The 12,771-nt window shown below is 36.3% G+C and overlaps 1 protein-coding gene across 1 annotated transcript in view; it reads right to left on the bottom strand.

The window, feature by feature from the left end:
• The window catches only part of ANAPC4 (anaphase promoting complex subunit 4), a 33,265-nt gene that overhangs the window by 13,158 nt on the left and 7,336 nt on the right, over positions 1-12,771 (bottom strand). Inside the window, exons 7-16 of the mRNA XM_005897087.2 lie at positions 12,669-12,753; positions 11,949-12,053; positions 10,582-10,665; positions 9,338-9,424; positions 8,860-8,924; positions 8,075-8,117; positions 7,892-7,968; positions 6,329-6,429; positions 6,194-6,245; positions 2,175-2,230 (exon numbers count right to left, since the gene is read on the bottom strand). Coding sequence (XP_005897149.1) covers positions 2,175-2,230; positions 6,194-6,245; positions 6,329-6,429; positions 7,892-7,968; positions 8,075-8,117; positions 8,860-8,924; positions 9,338-9,424; positions 10,582-10,665; positions 11,949-12,053; positions 12,669-12,753 — 755 coding nt within the window. The remainder of the gene's footprint in view (positions 1-2,174; positions 2,231-6,193; positions 6,246-6,328; positions 6,430-7,891; positions 7,969-8,074; positions 8,118-8,859; positions 8,925-9,337; positions 9,425-10,581; positions 10,666-11,948; positions 12,054-12,668; positions 12,754-12,771) is intronic.

The following is a 12,771-nucleotide window of genomic DNA, read 5'->3' as shown; positions in this document are numbered from 1 at the left end:
TACCTTCTTTAATATTTGTGGTTGACCCTTTTTGTCCTTTCATGGGGCGTGTTCATCAATACTGTATTTTCTATACATAATACATCCACCTAAGTGAAGAAATATATTGCATGTGCTTTGCATAGTGTTTGAATATGCTTCTAATGTTTGGCCAGGAAAAAGCATGTTAGACATGATTCTGCAAATAGGGATTATTTTAAGAAACTGTTCTTAATTAATTCAGACTTCTAATTCATCTGAAAAAAAAACCAGCCATAATCTAGTTCCATTCATTCATTTATCCATTCAAAAATTACTTACTGAGCGTAATACAGGTACTGGGAACAAAGCAGTATAAATAAATCCCTGCCTTCATGGAGACTGCATTTTACAAAAAAGCAAACCAGGGTTAGAGCGCTAACTAGTGGCAGCATCCAGTTACAGCTAGGTCTCCAGTTCTCCAATCCAGTTTGTTTTGTTGTTGTTAGTACTAAGTCCTGTCCAACTCTTTTGCAACCCCATGGACTGTAGACCGCCAGGCTCCTCTGTCCGGGAGATTCCCCAGGCAAGAAAACCAGAATGGGTTTTCATGTCCTTCTCCAGGGGCTCTTCCCGACCCAGGGATCAATTTAGTGTGCTTTGTTCTAATGATAAGGACTGAGTGGTAATTCATTTATCTTCTAATGCAGCTTCTTATTACAGTTAGGACATGCAATAAGAATATAAACTGCCTAATTACTCCAGTAATTATAAGTAAAACCAAGCTACTATTTCTCTAATAGAAAGTCACTTCTAAGGTTTCATTTAATTTGAACATTGCAATTTATTCTAATTAACTCTGATATTAAACAGGCTGGCCTGATAAACACTCTGGCTCCCCATTCTGGCTAGTGTTGGTATGGTTTTGAGAAAAATCCAAGAATTTTAAATGTCAACATCCACTGACTGCATTCATTTTTTTATTAAAAGCAATTATATTAGGCTAACAAATATGAAAAGTCACGTTTTAAAAACATCAATTAAAAAAAGATTTGGGCATTTGTTTAAAAGGATATTAGCACAGTACAGGTAATTTACTTTCTATTTTACTCTTTAGAATTTTAAGAACTATGGAATAAATTCTATTTACAACTAAATTTTCCATGTGTTGGAAGGAAATGGATGCTAAATTATTTCAAAGACATTAAGAGAGGTCACAAAAATAGCAGTACAAATGGACTACATACATAAGATACGCACACTCTGTAGGATGAACATTAAAACATTTAATATCATGTCAGTAACTATTTGTTAATTACATACAAATGCAAAGAGATGCGGAGACACAAAGAAAGGACTGCTGCTGCTGCTGCTGCTAAGTCGCTTCAGTCATGTTCGACTCTGTGCGAACCCATAGACAGCAGCCCACGAGACTCCCCCGTCCCTGGGACTCTCCAGGCAAGAAGGCTGGAGTGGGCTGCCATTTCCTTCTCCAATGCATGAAAGTGAAAAGTCAAAGTGAAGTCGCTCAGTCGTGTCCGACTCTGTGCACCTGCAATCTATTTAGCTAGGGCATCATTGTCCAGTAGAAGTGATAACGGCAATGTTCTAGTTCTGTGCTGGCCAACGTGGCAGCCACTAACTACAAGCAGCTCCTGAGCACTTCAAATGCGGCTAGCATGACTAAGGAATTGCATATGTAATTATAATTTCAACTAATTTAAACAGCCATAATTGACTAGTGGCTACCATAATGAACGGCACAGATCTACAGACAGAAGATCAAAGTATAAAACAGGAGTTCAACTATTCAAGGCAGAGGCTTTGTCTTATTTTCTCTCCCCCTTTCCACTCCAAATCTAACACTTAACAGTGCCTAATACAAAGTAGAGATTAAAAAATGTTATTTGAACCTTAAGAGACATTACAGAGTAAAAAAAAAGGTCAATTATCAGTAAGTGATAGAGACAATCAATGTTAGAAGTTGTATCTGTGGGGGCGGGAATGGGAGGGTATAAAGAAGAAATACAATTGGCCATGTGTTGAAAACTGCTTAAACTGAGTGAAGTGTATAAGTGGGGTCATTTAAACTATTCTTTCTACATTGACAAGTATTTAAAATTTTACTAGTGTAATTGAATATTCCAAATTTATATTCCCACATTTTTTCTTCAAAAGTGTTAAAAATACAAGAATGCTTCATTCAATTAACTTACCCACATACAGCCACCGAAAAAATGCTTTGAAGTTTTTCATACTGCTATCTATAACTCTAAAAGATAAAAGTAAATCAGAAATGAAATTATTACATGAGGTTCATATATCATTGTTCAATTACTATGGAATATAATAATCCTTACTGTTCTAGTATAGCCTATCTGGATGACATTTAAAGCTTTAGAACAGATTTAACAAATCAAACACATAGCTAAAAATAAAATCTCAAAAGAGCAAATCCTGATTCTTTTCAAAAATAAACCAAATAACTCAGATTCTAACTGGTTATAACAGCCTTACCACAAACTGTAATAGTCTCTCCAAGCATTCAGTAAAGTATGAAATCCTTTTCTAACTTTGGAACCAAAAGAAATTAAAAAAAAAAAAACAAAAACAGTTTTCAGCACTTTTCTCAGTTTTTTAAAAAAAATCACTGATCAGTAAGAAGAAAAAATATCAACCATAACAGAAAATCATTATTATAAATGTATACTATGTCACTACCATTACCTCTGATATCAATAAGACATTACTTATGGAAGTTGATATTTTTATCCTTACAGTAACATATCTCAAAAATCGAATTTCCTTGGGCTTTACATAAATGTGCCCTGAAGATTAAGTGTTATAAGTGGAAGTCATCTACACTTTGATGAAACTGTTTCTGAATATAGAAATGGATATCATTTTTTTAAAAGCTCTTTAAGCTCACATCTGTAAGATAATTACTCTAAGCAAATAATATGTGCCCTTTTTACCCCTAAATCTCAAAGTCCCTTCTAAGCATTAAGTCTCATAATACTACTGGAGAAGTAGGTCAGTATCATTAACCTTTCTGTACACAGTACAACACCTGACGTAAAAAACTGTGACATCTCTTGCATTACCAAGCACCACGATCAAAATTCTCCTGCAGCAAAAATGGGGGAAAAAAAAGATTCCTGTCTTTCTCAGTTCACCCCAACCCCAGGCAATCACTGATCTGTTATAGGCTAATGTTAAAATTCTCACTGTCTCAGTTTCTCCATTATAATCTAAAATAATGCTATATTTCACTTATCTCCAAGGAGCAAGAAGTTCAATCAACAACCTTTCATTCATATTAAAACATGATCAGAGAAAACTTAGTATTTTATGTTTACTCTCTGCAAATATGCAGAACCAAAAAATAATTCAACATTCAGGAAAAGAAATGTCATTTCCCTCCTGCTCCGTTCTTTGAGCACACACATCTATATTCTAAAATCCATTAAAACGACAGTGGGGAGGGGTGTACATGTTATAAACTCACATACAAAGAGATGATAGAAAAAAAAGCTTTTTTAAGTTTCAGAAATCTCAAAAGCAGACAGAAGACTGGGGACTGGTGAAGGTCACCAGCAGGGGCCACATGTGAGGCACTTCAGAGAGGGAGCAGCACAGAGTCATCCAGCCAGCAGAACCCCGGGGACACTCAATCCTTAGAAACATCAAGTTCAACAGAAGACACAAGATGACGTCTGGGGCTGGGCAAAGGAGGACAAACCGAAACAGAGGGCACAGCACAGGCCTGCATGCCCTGGCACTCGTGCTGGCTTTGGTCCACCCTGCACCCAGTAACTCCAAGCAACTTTAAACTGCCTCAGGAATAAATATGAGTAAACAATCGGGCATCAGGTTTTTGAAGAAAGCTTGCAACAAGAGACCAAAACAAACAGCAAAGTGACATATAAACAGGAGATAATTCAGGAAGCAGCAAAGACTTTTAAAAAATCTAATTAATGTCCTCAGAGAGCCATGAAATGTCATATCTACAGAGCAAGAGCACTGCTTTGAAAAATGAGTAAACAAATAAGAAAACACTTAGTAATTAAAAGACAGGACTGCCATAATAAAACATGCAGCAGCATGGCTCGGGCCAATGACCTCACTCTCCATTCCACCTGGGCTCTTATTCCAAAGTTCACACCCTAGACCCTCTTTACCAACCTGAGCCTTCTAAATCTCAATTTCAAGCATCCTACTCAACCACAGCCACCAGCTTTCTTTCCAGTGACTTCTTGCCAGCATCCCAACAGTCGTACCACCAAGACTTACCCTACTAGTTCTCCCGTCTTTCACTGTATCTTACCCACTTATTTCTACTTTCAAAATATATTCAAGTTCTGACCATTTCAGATTCTGACCACCATTTCTCTCTTGGCTTCTGTCCTCGCCCTCATATAATCTATTCTCAACACTAAGTAAATAAAAAGAGGGATCAAAAAGATCCTAGGTCATATCCTGTTCCCCGACTGCCTGTAAGAGCTTATGATGTTATTCTTTATTATGTCCAGCATAAAAGCCAAAGTCCTTACAGCGGCCTACAGGCTCTACACGACTTGGCCCATCCTCCATGACCTCTTTCAACTCATCCTATCGCTCACACTCTTGTTACGTTCACTTAGTGGCTCCTGGAGGTTCCCCTCAAGTATGCCAGGCATGCTCCAAACTCAAGGCCTTTATACCTGCTGTCCCCTTTGCCCCAAGTATCAGCAAGGCTCACTCCTTCCACCCTCAAGGCCCCCCCGACCAAAAAACTGCACCTCTAACCCCAGCACACCCTAGATCCTCCTTCCCTACATGGGTTTTCCCACCACTACAAACCACTATCTGACCTGCTATAGAATTTAATTATCCATTTCTTTATTATCTGTCTCATCACATTAGAATACAGTACCTATGAAGGTAAGATTTTTATCAGTTTTGTTCACTACTATACTCTCATCTAGAATAGTGTTTAAAACATAGTTAAAAACGCACAATAAATGTATATGATGAATGATAGGGCTGGATAATCAAGTCAAGAAAACTTCATAAGAAACAGTAAAGACAAAGCTATTTAAAAAATGTGAGTAAAAATAAAAGACATAGAGGGTCAATCCACGAAGTCTAATATGACCAACTAGATTTCTAGAACAAAAATCTAGTTTTAGAAAGTGGGGGAGAAGAGGAAATTATCAAAATAGTAATACAACAGAATTCAGCTTAAAAATAGCGTTTTTTTTATTATCAGTACAATATATAGAAAGGCCCACATTTAAAATACTACTGTGAAATTTCAATGTATCAAGGATGAAGAATAAAGTTTTCAAGATAAGAAAAAAAAAACAGCATACAAAGGAATGAGAATTAGAAGCACCAGACCTGCCATCAGCAACAAACAGGTCAGAACACAACAGAGCAATGTTTTCAAAGCTCTCGGAGAAAATAAATCTCCCTTCATAATCCATACCCAGTCAAAACCGTCAATTAAGTGTGGCAGGAGGAGAAAAGACACAAAAGGACACAGAAGGCTTACCCTTACACATCTGTTTTCTAAGTTATTGGAGGACATTTTCCACAAAGTGATTAAATGAACCAAGAAACAGAGGAGATCCTGAAAGTAAGGACCTAACCCATGAAAGCAATGAAGAAAACGCCTGGGTGGTAGCTGGCACAAGAGCCGGAACCAACGGACAGATTGGTGCAGGGTGGTGGTGCTGCGGGTGTTGTGAGGTGGGAGGCTAACAGAGGAGGCACCAGGGACAGAGGGGAATTCCAGGGATGTGATGCTACCCTTGAGACAGGGAGAAAACCTAAAAATGTGGTAAAGAGAGACAGTGCAAGGAAAAAAGAAAGCAAAGAGAGTCTAGGAAAAACAAACAGAAACAAAGGAACAATTTCAAAAAACTGATAAATAAAAGAAATGCAGTACAGTCATACAATTTAGAAATATGGAAGTAACCTAGAGAACTAAAACCAGAAACAGTTATAAGAGTTTAAAGGATTCCCTCTGAAGAGAGGACCTGAGGTGAGGATGGGTGAGATAGGAAAATACCATGCGAATTTTTACAATCACTGTGCTATTGGTTTGTTTTAATCCTATAAACATGCAATTTTCATAAGAACTTAAAATCTCATTTTAAGAAAATCACAACAATTTGCTAGGTTCTCAATTACAAAAAGTGAAATATTCTCAAGTCAATGATTTCAATATTCAAGTATCCCCAATACTTACTGAAGAAGTTCATTTGCCTTGAGAATGAAAGAACCTACTGCAGTAATAGCATCTGAAAAGAAGTAAATAAATAATATCATTTGTCCAATAAGTAAAGTGAGTTTAAAGCATTCTATTGAGAAATAAAATTACCACCTTCAATTCCTGCAGCGTCTAGTCCAAGAGGTTCATATTTTTGCTTCCATGAAGCCATTCCTTTCAGTTCACTCAAATGGTATAATAAAGACTCTGAGCCACTATCAAAAACAGAGCAGAAATAAATTAGTATCATCACCGTCATCATGGTGGCAGGCACCTACCATCTTGCTTGAATATTTCTAAGTTTTCAGAAATAAAAACTGAAAGTAACTTTAATTTTCTTTCTATGAGAGACTATTAGCTCTCAAAATTATTTCAAAAAACTATAGCAGAATCATTTGGTTGTCATGACTAGTGAGATGAATTGGCCACATGATTAAACTTTATAAGATCAAATTATGTCCCACAGTTGGTCCTGGCACTGTTAAGATAGTCATATGGTCATCTTGTTCACCGAACAGCTATGTATTTAACACTGAGCAAATATTTATTAAGCCCCAACTTCAGGTCAGGCACTATGGGGACTTCATGGTAAACAAAACGAAAGGGTCCTTATAACACTGATAGTCTAATGGGGGAGAGAGTCATAACCACATAATCAGACAGTTTCATAATTTCATAATCAGACCATTTCAACTACATAAATGCCTTAGAGGAAAACACACCAGGTATAGGTGAAAGAGAAGAACCTGAACTAGTCTGGGAATTAGAGAAGGATTCCCTGAACATCTGAGCTGAGAGCTGGAAAATATAAGTGAAGAACACAGCGGGAGTGTTCCAAAAAGCACAAGAGACGTACAAAAGCCCCAGGTAGGAGACAAAAATGCCAAGTTTGAGAAGGCCACCAAGGACATGGGTGCTAAGAAATGGGAAGGCACTGGAAGTTTTAATAAGAGTAACATGATCAGATCCACTGTGGAGAACACATCTGAGGGACACAGTGTGGACTGGAGACCAGGCCGACAGCCCTACAGACAGCCCTACCCCTCAGCTCAAAGAGGGGTAGGACCAGGGGTCTCAGCAAAAGAAATCTATCAAAATCTAAGTCAAACACTGAACATCAACCTGCAAGCCGCCTCACTGAGGTGGCAGTGTTTAGAAATGGCATGAGACTTGAGGATCTAGAACAGTCTTGGCTCTGACACGTAATAACTCTGGGGCAGCCATATGCCCTTTCTGAACTTCAGTTTCTTCTTATGAAAATGAGGATAATCACAACCAACACCTTGCCAAGGACTTAAATGCAAAAATATATAACATGCTTTTACATAACATATAAAATGATATACAAACAAACTTAATTTCACTGCTCAAAAAAGGGTATATGCCCTATTCAAGACATAACTCATGGTTGTCTGGGTGAGAAAAAAGCCCAGATAGGGCCTAGGGTGGTGGAAAGATGTTGGAAAGTTATTTCACAGAGCAGTCACTATTATCAATTCTTTAAATCTTGGGCACTCTAAGATTCCCCTCAAAGATTTCCCTCAAATGCTAAGGCAAAAATTTCATCTAGAAGACACTCAAACAGAGAATGCCAGATGATGAAAAGAAGGCTAAGAAAGAAACCAACGCTAAGTACGTGTGGATGCAACACCAAAAGATTCTACGTCATCTTCATACCTCTGTAAGTGACTTATAACCAGTTTTTGTATACTGGAATATGACGACTCTATAGACTGGCCAAGCTTCTTTAAGCCCTGATTAAGAGAAAAAAATATGACATTTAGCATACAAGATACTATATGCCATTCTAAAAAAATTAAGACTATGTTCATAGCCAGTAAAATACAAAGATAACCACACCTTTACTGTTAACTGGTTCATTAAGAGGGTCTGAAGTTCAGCACTAGAATGAAAAAGAAAGTATTTTTAGTCTTCTCTATTTAAAATCTGAATGCATCACTTAAAACATTTAATTTCAAAGTACAAATTTAAACAAAGATTTTAAACAAATAAAAAGAAATAGCCCAACAAAAATTAAGACTTTGTTGTACTCAGAGAAACAGACAAAAACAGGAAATATTAAAGTCCACAAAAGACTGAAATAGACACGAGAAATGTGCTATACACTAAAATGGTAATTCACGTCAGTAAGGAGAAGATGTACTACTCATTAAGTTATACTGGGCAATTATCTAGACACTTAGAAAAAAATAAGTTGTTATGTCTTTCACAACATACAACCAAATAAATCATATCTGGAACATGTAAATGGAATAAAATCATAAACCACCAAAAAAATCTCTGGATGAAAATAAAGATCTTTGACTGCTTAATATGGGAAAGATCTTTTTAAGAATAATGCTGAAGTAAATACAATAAAGGAAAAGAGTGATTTAGCTACATAAAAATTTTTAATTTTTTTATACATTTAAAAAGTACAGATATATGTACACATGGTACATACACGTAAAATGATTATTTACATAGAAAATAAATACGTGAATAAAAAAGCCTAGAAAGATACATACTATTCTTTGCTTTTTGTGCATCAGAATTTTCTATTTTTTTTTACAATGAACTGCTTTTGAAATAAATTACTTTAAAAAGAGAAGGTAAAGCAAGAGTATCTAATGTAAGTTTATTACCTTGCTTTCCCCCACAACAACAAGTCCATGAATTCATCTTGCACTGATGTGGTTGTGTTCTTTTCCTAGAGAAAGATGGATAAACTCATGATAAGTGTTTTTAAATAAGCATTATTTATTCAAAATCACAGGAACATGACTCCCTTTCTTACCTTTAACCTTCTCTCAAATCCATATTTAAATTGATTATCTGAATAGCAGTTATGAGGAAACAGCCAGTCAGCTCTTCTAACTGTCCTTAATCGCCACATCCTATTAGCTCCACTTCACAATCCTGTCCCCACCTAAGTTTTTCCAATGGGAAGGACTGGCATTATCTCTCTCTGAGACAAGAGTCTGAGGTTAGATCAAGCCATCTCAAAGAAATCATGATCTGAGCCTTGAACAAATCAGACCGATTTTTCTCATGTCCCTCATGAACTGAGTAAGGACATCATACACTCTAAACACCTTCCATGGGAAACTCCAGTTACATCACCTGCACAAACTTGGTAAGACGAGAATCCATCTGCATCAGTATTTCTTCCCAGGCTTCACACATACACGTCAGTGACAAATTTATATACTATTAGCAAAAAGAAAAAGTATTAAAGTAGCAAAAAATATTTAAGTCAATATGCTAACTAAATAATACATGCTTCTTACTGCCAATTGTCTCAAAGAAATCCAGGATTTACTGTAAACCACTTTTAACTCAGTTAAGCCTGAGAAAGAAGAGACCATGGCTCACACTTGATAATCATTTAACTATCAAACATTCTCAAATTAAGTTTTTATTTAACTACCAAACATTCTCAAATTAAGTTTTTATCTGGTAAAATAGATATTTTTCAACTTTTTACATATACGATGTGTTTTATGTACATTAACTGTTAAAATGCTGATTGGTCAACTATTCAATCTTCAAACAGTATCCTTTTAAAAAGATACTGATCTCCAGAAATCTTTGACACGAAGTACACTAGTGACTGTGGCAGACTGAAGAAAGAAGGTCACAGCGCTTTGTAGCTCCTCTATCCGGGTGTATAGTCAGTCTCTCTAGTCTGTAGATTTGGGCTGGCCGTGTGTCTCAGTGTGACAAGTAGCACGAATGTCACTGAGTCCAAGGCTCCAGAAGGCTTTGCAAGCTTCCACTTAACACTCCTGACACTCCCGCTGTCGACACCACTTACCCAACAAGCCTGATCTAGCCTGTTGGGAAATGGGGAGTGTGGAGTTCAGATAAAGCCATCATGGCTAAGAGATACTTGGACCAGCCAGCTGACCACTGCTGTACGACCAAGACCAGCCTGAATAGCTGAACCTAGCCCAGAACAACAGAACCTTCAGCTGGGCCTGGCCCAAACAGTCAACTAACTAAAACACTAATCACCTGCTAATTGGGGGTATTTATTATATTCAAAAGCTGTTAGAATGACTATTTTCCATAATATTTGATTTGCAAAGAAACTTTTAAAATTACAAAGTATCTTATTTATGAGAATGTTTAAAAAGATTTAAACTACTTTTTTCTTTTCTTTTGGAGATATAGAGATGGGTTGGAATAGATTTTCAATTAAATTTCTTTTTCTTGTTTCAGTGGACATTATAAGCTTATCTATCAGACTAGACACCTCTGCCATGTATAGTTGGCTTTAAAAAGTAAGCTTTTCAAGTTTTTTATTTATACAACGTTAGAAACTTATAGTAAACAGTCACATAAAACAAGCTATAAATAAATACCTGTAAAAGAGCTGAAATGTGAGTAAACTTTCTGGCCATTCGAGTTACTTCAGGTAAGAAAGAGTACAATAGGTTGGTTTCAAGCTGTCAAATCAAAATACTAAAGTGAGTCACAAACAGATATATTTACTACTTTTAAGGAAGAGTCAAGGTATAACTATGTATCAGAAAGACTACCTCAGAATTTTGCTCCTTTTCAGTATAACAAATTAAAAAATAACAGAATATAATTTTAGGATTCTCTCATCTGTAGCATCTAACTATGTACAGATAACCCCCTCTAAGTTAGCAGTACTCTCTACTTAGAATAAATGTAATAATCTAATTTATACCACTATTATGAGAGACTTTTAAAATGATCACAAATATCTAAAAAATTTTTAAGGAATTATAGCTACTAATAAATACAAGTTATCTATTACAGAGGTACATGAATTACCACAATAAAGTTGTTATTAAAATCATCTCTTACAATTTCCACATAAAGAGTGAATTGTTTTACTATAGCACCAAACACAATTCAGGAAATCGTATTTTCACAGACCCTTAAGATGAAGAGCAACCATGAACAACTGTTCCAGCAAACAGCAGGAAGTCAAGAGCTCTCTGCTGTTGTGAACACAATGAAACTCTAAGGCCTCATTTGCGTCACATCCTGCATCTTTTCGTCCTACTTTTGTTTAAGAGTTCACACATACTTAGATTAAGTGGCTCGGTTATTTGAGATGAAATTTTCGGGAAGATTTTCTTGAAGGCAAAGCTACCATCTAAATACTCTGTAGGAGCCCAGTTTCCACAGTCTATGACACAAACAGCACACAATGAAAAGGTTTTCCCCGGCTTTCAGTAGGCATCTCACACAAGAGGTGATGTGTTAGTCAAGAGCCCCGGCTCTGGAGCCAGACTACCCAGCATCACCTTCAAGTCCTTACCAAGCAAGTTACAGTTCCTCTGCGTGCCATTTACTCAACTACAAAATGGGGATAATAACAGTACCTATCTATTAGGTTACTGTGAGGATTCACATAAAATTATACTGAATTACTCAGTACTGGGTACACATTAAATAATTAATAAATATTAGCTTTTATTATTATTATGGTCAAAATCCCAAGAAAACACTTGTTACAAACATGAACTGGTACAGCAACAAGTTAATATTGGTCATTAACAGACCATCGAAACACTGTTTTGATGAAAATTATGCTTAGCAATTGGAATAATAAGGTATTCACCAGTAACACTCTAAGATTTAGAAGCTCCAAGTCAATTTTTTGTTTTAATGACCATTAGAATCCAGTGATATGGATAATAAAAATCAAACCTTTAAAAATATATATTTACTCTCTGCTGGTTCAAATACTCACCTGAAAATACGAAACTTCTGAAGCACCACTGGCAGAAACTTCTGTGACCACTGACAATGATTTCAAATCACTTGACAGACATAACGCAAGACAAGTACCAACAATCTGTAAAACAGTCAAATCCCCATTATATTTAGTGTTACTGCTACACTGCATCTGCTTACAATACAGGAAGCAAAAATTCAGAGCTCTAAAAAGCAGTTAACTCCTGCCACGTATGTGGCAGATAAAGGCATGTGTCCACTTAGTTGCAAGGACACGGATACAGACCCTACCAATGCACCCAAGTGCTGGAGAACTAATACAGCCCACAGAGCCTGCAACATTTTCCATCCTTTTAGGGAACTGTAAGAATAAGAAAAAGGTATGGAGAAGACCAAGACTGAGCCTAAGATTGCTTCTAATGACTTTCATCACATTCCAATCACAAATGGTAGCTCTTAAACGCAAGGCTAGAAAAACATTAAATCATAATCAAGTGTACCATAGCAATCTTTTAGTTAAGAAAAATTTTTTTGACTAATTCTACTAAGAACCTCTGATCTTCAGAGACATCATATCACTATTTTATCTTAGTAAGAAAATTATCCTCTTAACATTTAAGGACAAGTAAATCCAAGACATGAAACTGAGGAAAAAAGTAATGTTTTGTTCTTTTCCATAAATCAGTCAGTTGTTACATTCTAAGGCAAAAATAAAGAATCTTAAAGAAAAACTTACCCCAGTGACTCGAGCAATTTTGAACATTCCATAAGCATAAAGCTCAATAAAACCAGAGCTTCCTCCAAGGACAAGAATATTAAGCCTGATTAAAAATAATGCA

The sequence above is a fragment of the Bos mutus genome, chromosome 6 (assembly GCF_027580195.1).
Source record: "Bos mutus isolate GX-2022 chromosome 6, NWIPB_WYAK_1.1, whole genome shotgun sequence".
Classification (NCBI taxonomy): Eukaryota; Metazoa; Chordata; class Mammalia; order Artiodactyla; family Bovidae; genus Bos; species Bos mutus.
This window is presented reverse-complemented; position numbering and strand designations above follow the sequence as displayed.